Here is a 3241-nt window from a genome sequence, read left to right as displayed (position 1 = left end):
CTGGGTCCCTTGCAGGGAGTCAGTGCTGCAGATGATGCAGGCCGGCCACAGGGTGGTGGACAACCCCATCTACCTGAGCGACATGGGCGCAGCGCTGACGGGGGCCGAGTCCCACGAGCTGCAGGAAGTCCTGGAGGAGACCAACGTGAGTGCGGCCGGGGGCCTCCCCCACTGGCTGCTGCTCTTGGGCCTTGCTGTGGGGCGGTTTCACGTTAGCCTGCCTCCTTCCGTCTGCCTCCGACCCCTGGTTCTTGGTAGTACCGCGCGGTGTCCTCCTGGGCAGTGCCCATCATTCAGTCGGTGGCGTGTTTGGGTTGTCCCCAGACTCAACATTAGAAGCAGTGCCCCTGCCAACGTCCTGGTCCCTGCGGGCCTGGCTGGAGCCCTGGGACCGAGGGGGCAGGCCTCTCGGATTTGGGGAGGCGTGGCCTGTCCACTTGCCAGAGCTCATACTTCCTGTGCCCTGCTTCCCCTGCCCCCCAACCCTCAGCCTGCACACATGATCTTCCCTTTCTCGGCAGATTCCAAAGCGGCTGTATAAGGCCCTGTCCCTTCTCAAGAAGGAGTTTGAACTGAGCAAGCTGCAGCAGCGCCTGGGCCGGGAGGTGAGCAGAGGTTGCAAACTCATGGCACCATCACACTGGGGCCAGGAGCTGTGCACAGTGAGAGCTCCCCTGACTGTCCAGGGAGCTCTGGGGGAACCTAGAAATTGGGAGGTAGCCTAGGAAAGGTTGAAGGGACTTTCCCCATACTCGGCTGGTGGAGGCCTACCTTGGCTGCTCGGACTGTCCGTTTAACCTTTTCCAGATTTAGGTCACTTTTATTGTTTAGTTTTTTAAAAAAAGTTTTACTAGAGTATAGTTGACTTACAGTGACATATTAGTCACTGCTATACACCAAAGTGAATTAGTTATGCAAATACTCTTATTTTAGATTCATTTCCAACATAGGCCATCATATCACTTGATTCTATGTTAGGTAAAAAAGTTGTATTGCATCTTTCATTGGAAAAGCCACGAGGCAGCTGTCAATATGCAGGGCAGCATGACTCGGGGCAGGCGCCAGTGTTGAGCCTGTGTCCTGCTGTGTCAGCTTTTAGAGAGAGGGTGACACCGCTTTGATGAGTGTCGGGGACATGCTGGCATCAGGTCCGGCTTTCCCTGATTGTAACCAGGATTGAAGGGCAGATCCCTTCCTCCCCTGGAAGTTGGGGTCACTTATCGCGAGACTCGTGTGCGGGGACTCCAGGTTGAAGGTGAGGGCCGTTGGAGGCTGAGTGTCCCAGGTTTGTCTCCTGGGTCCCGAGGATGTGGCAGGCCCACTCAGGCCTCAGCCCCCTCCTCTGGTCTGACAGTGGCCTGGGCCCCACAGGTGGAGGAGAAGATCAAGCAGACACACCGCAAGTACCTGCTGCAGGAGCAGCTGAAGATCATCAAGAAGGAGCTAGGCCTGGAGAAGGATGACAAGGACGCCATCGAGGAGAAGTTCCGTGAGCGGCTCAAGGAGCTCGTGGTCCCCAAGCATGTCATGGACGTGGTGGACGAGGAGCTGAGCAAGCTGGGCCTGCTGGACAACCATTCCTCCGAGTTCAAGTGAGCAAGTGCTGAGGGGCCTGGCGTGGGGGGCCAGGATTTGACCCTGGAAGGCCAGGACGGTGGGGGCCCTCGGGCATGTTCTTGTCACCACACATGTTTAGTGCTCTCGTGTGGTCCCTGTGGGGGCTGGGTCTCTTGTCACTCTTGTTTCACAGATGAAGGAATCGCGGCTTGGAGAAGTTAAATCAGTGCCCCCGCCCCTGGGCTGGTAAATGGGGACGGATTTGAAGCCAGGGACGTTGGGCTGCAAGCCTGTGCCACCCGTCAGGACCAGGAGTCCCCAGGGCCAGTGCCCCAAGGCCAGCCCCTCCCCTGACCTTCTGTTCCCTGGTCTCCTCTGGCAGCTTTGAGAGTCAGAAAACGAGTGTCTTCCTGGTCTTGCCTGGCTGGCCTTCTCCTGTGCATGCTGGCTGGGGGTCAGAGTGGCGGCTAAGGGGTCAGGGCACCATGTGATGCTTCTGACTCTGCCTGGGCGCTGCTCCGGGACAGCTTCTCAAAGGGGTGGGCTTCCCGGGCTGCTGTGTTAGGCCCCTGTCTGATCAGGGTGTCTGGTGGGGTCTGCTCTCTTGCTCAGGGACCCTGGGACTCCCTGGTTTCCCCAGATGCCGCAGGCCTGTACACCAGAGAGACTCCCAGCTTCTCTCCCTGGGGCAGCAGTGCATTCCCCACATTCACATCAGGGTGGACCACACACGTAGTGCCCCAGACAGCATCGACTTCTCTTCGGGTCTGGAGGCAGAGACCCTCATTTCTGGTGTGATGAGAAGGATGGGTTCCTTCTGGAGGCCTCGGGGGAATTGTTTCTAGCCTCTTCCAGCTTCTCGGAAACATTCCTCGCTCCCAGCCCATCCTCCTTCAGAGCGTCACTCCACCTCTGCTTCTGTTGTCCGGGTCCTCCTCTGATTGCCCTTCCTGCCTGCTCCTCCTCAGGCCCCTTGAGAGGGGTTCCTCTGTCCCCGGGTCACAGCTCCAGGCCTCAATTTCCCCACTTGGGCTGGGTCAGGTTGTTCTCATCGCTGGCCCCTCCTGAGCTGTGGGACTCTGAGCCATCCCCATGCTCACTGAGCCTCTGGGCCAGGAGCTGCACCCACACAGGCAGACCTCAGGACAGCGCAGGCTTGGTTCATGGCAGGAAAGTGAGTCATGTGAATTTTGTCGGTTTTCCTGTTGAATGTAAAAGTTATGTTTACCCTGTACTGTAGTTTAAGTATGCAATTGCATTCTGTCTAAAAAAACAAAAAAGTACGTTACATGCTTTAATTAAGAAGTACTTTATCACCTGCTGAGGCAGGGTTAGTACAGACCTTCCCGGTATGACACACACGGTGCCTGCCTGGAGCCGTAGGTGAGGCGGGCGGCCTGTCCAGCGCAGGCTGTGCAGTTCCAGTGTTGGGTGCCTGGGTCCCAGCGCCTGGGTGTGCAGCTGGGGAGGCAGGCGGCGCGCAGGGCCTGCTCACCGGCTCTCACCTGTCCCGTGGTAGCGTCACCCGCAACTACTTGGACTGGCTGACGTCCATCCCGTGGGGCAAGCACAGCGACGAGAACCTAGATCTGGCGCGGGCCCAGGCGGTGCTGGAGGAGGACCACTACGGCATGGAGGACGTCAAGAAGCGCATCCTGGTGAGGCCCCGCCCCCGCCCCCGCCC

At 58.4% G+C, this 3241-nt stretch overlaps 1 protein-coding gene across 1 annotated transcript in view; it reads left to right on the top strand.

Annotated features, from left to right (window-relative positions):
* LONP1 (lon peptidase 1, mitochondrial) overlaps positions 1 to 3241 on the top strand; it is an 18617-nt gene that overhangs the window by 7234 nt on the left and 8142 nt on the right. The window contains exons 6-9 of the mRNA XM_010828459.1: positions 16 to 145; positions 522 to 605; positions 1372 to 1592; positions 3077 to 3215. Coding sequence (XP_010826761.1) covers positions 16 to 145; positions 522 to 605; positions 1372 to 1592; positions 3077 to 3215 — 574 coding nt within the window. The remainder of the gene's footprint in view (positions 1 to 15; positions 146 to 521; positions 606 to 1371; positions 1593 to 3076; positions 3216 to 3241) is intronic.

The sequence above is a fragment of the Bison bison genome, unplaced genomic scaffold (assembly GCF_000754665.1).
Source record: "Bison bison bison isolate TAMUID 2011002044 unplaced genomic scaffold, Bison_UMD1.0 scf7180017864492, whole genome shotgun sequence".
NCBI classification, from domain to species: domain Eukaryota; kingdom Metazoa; phylum Chordata; class Mammalia; order Artiodactyla; family Bovidae; genus Bison; species Bison bison.
The sequence above is the reverse complement of the archived record's forward strand: the minus strand, read 5'-3'. Positions and strand labels throughout refer to the sequence as shown.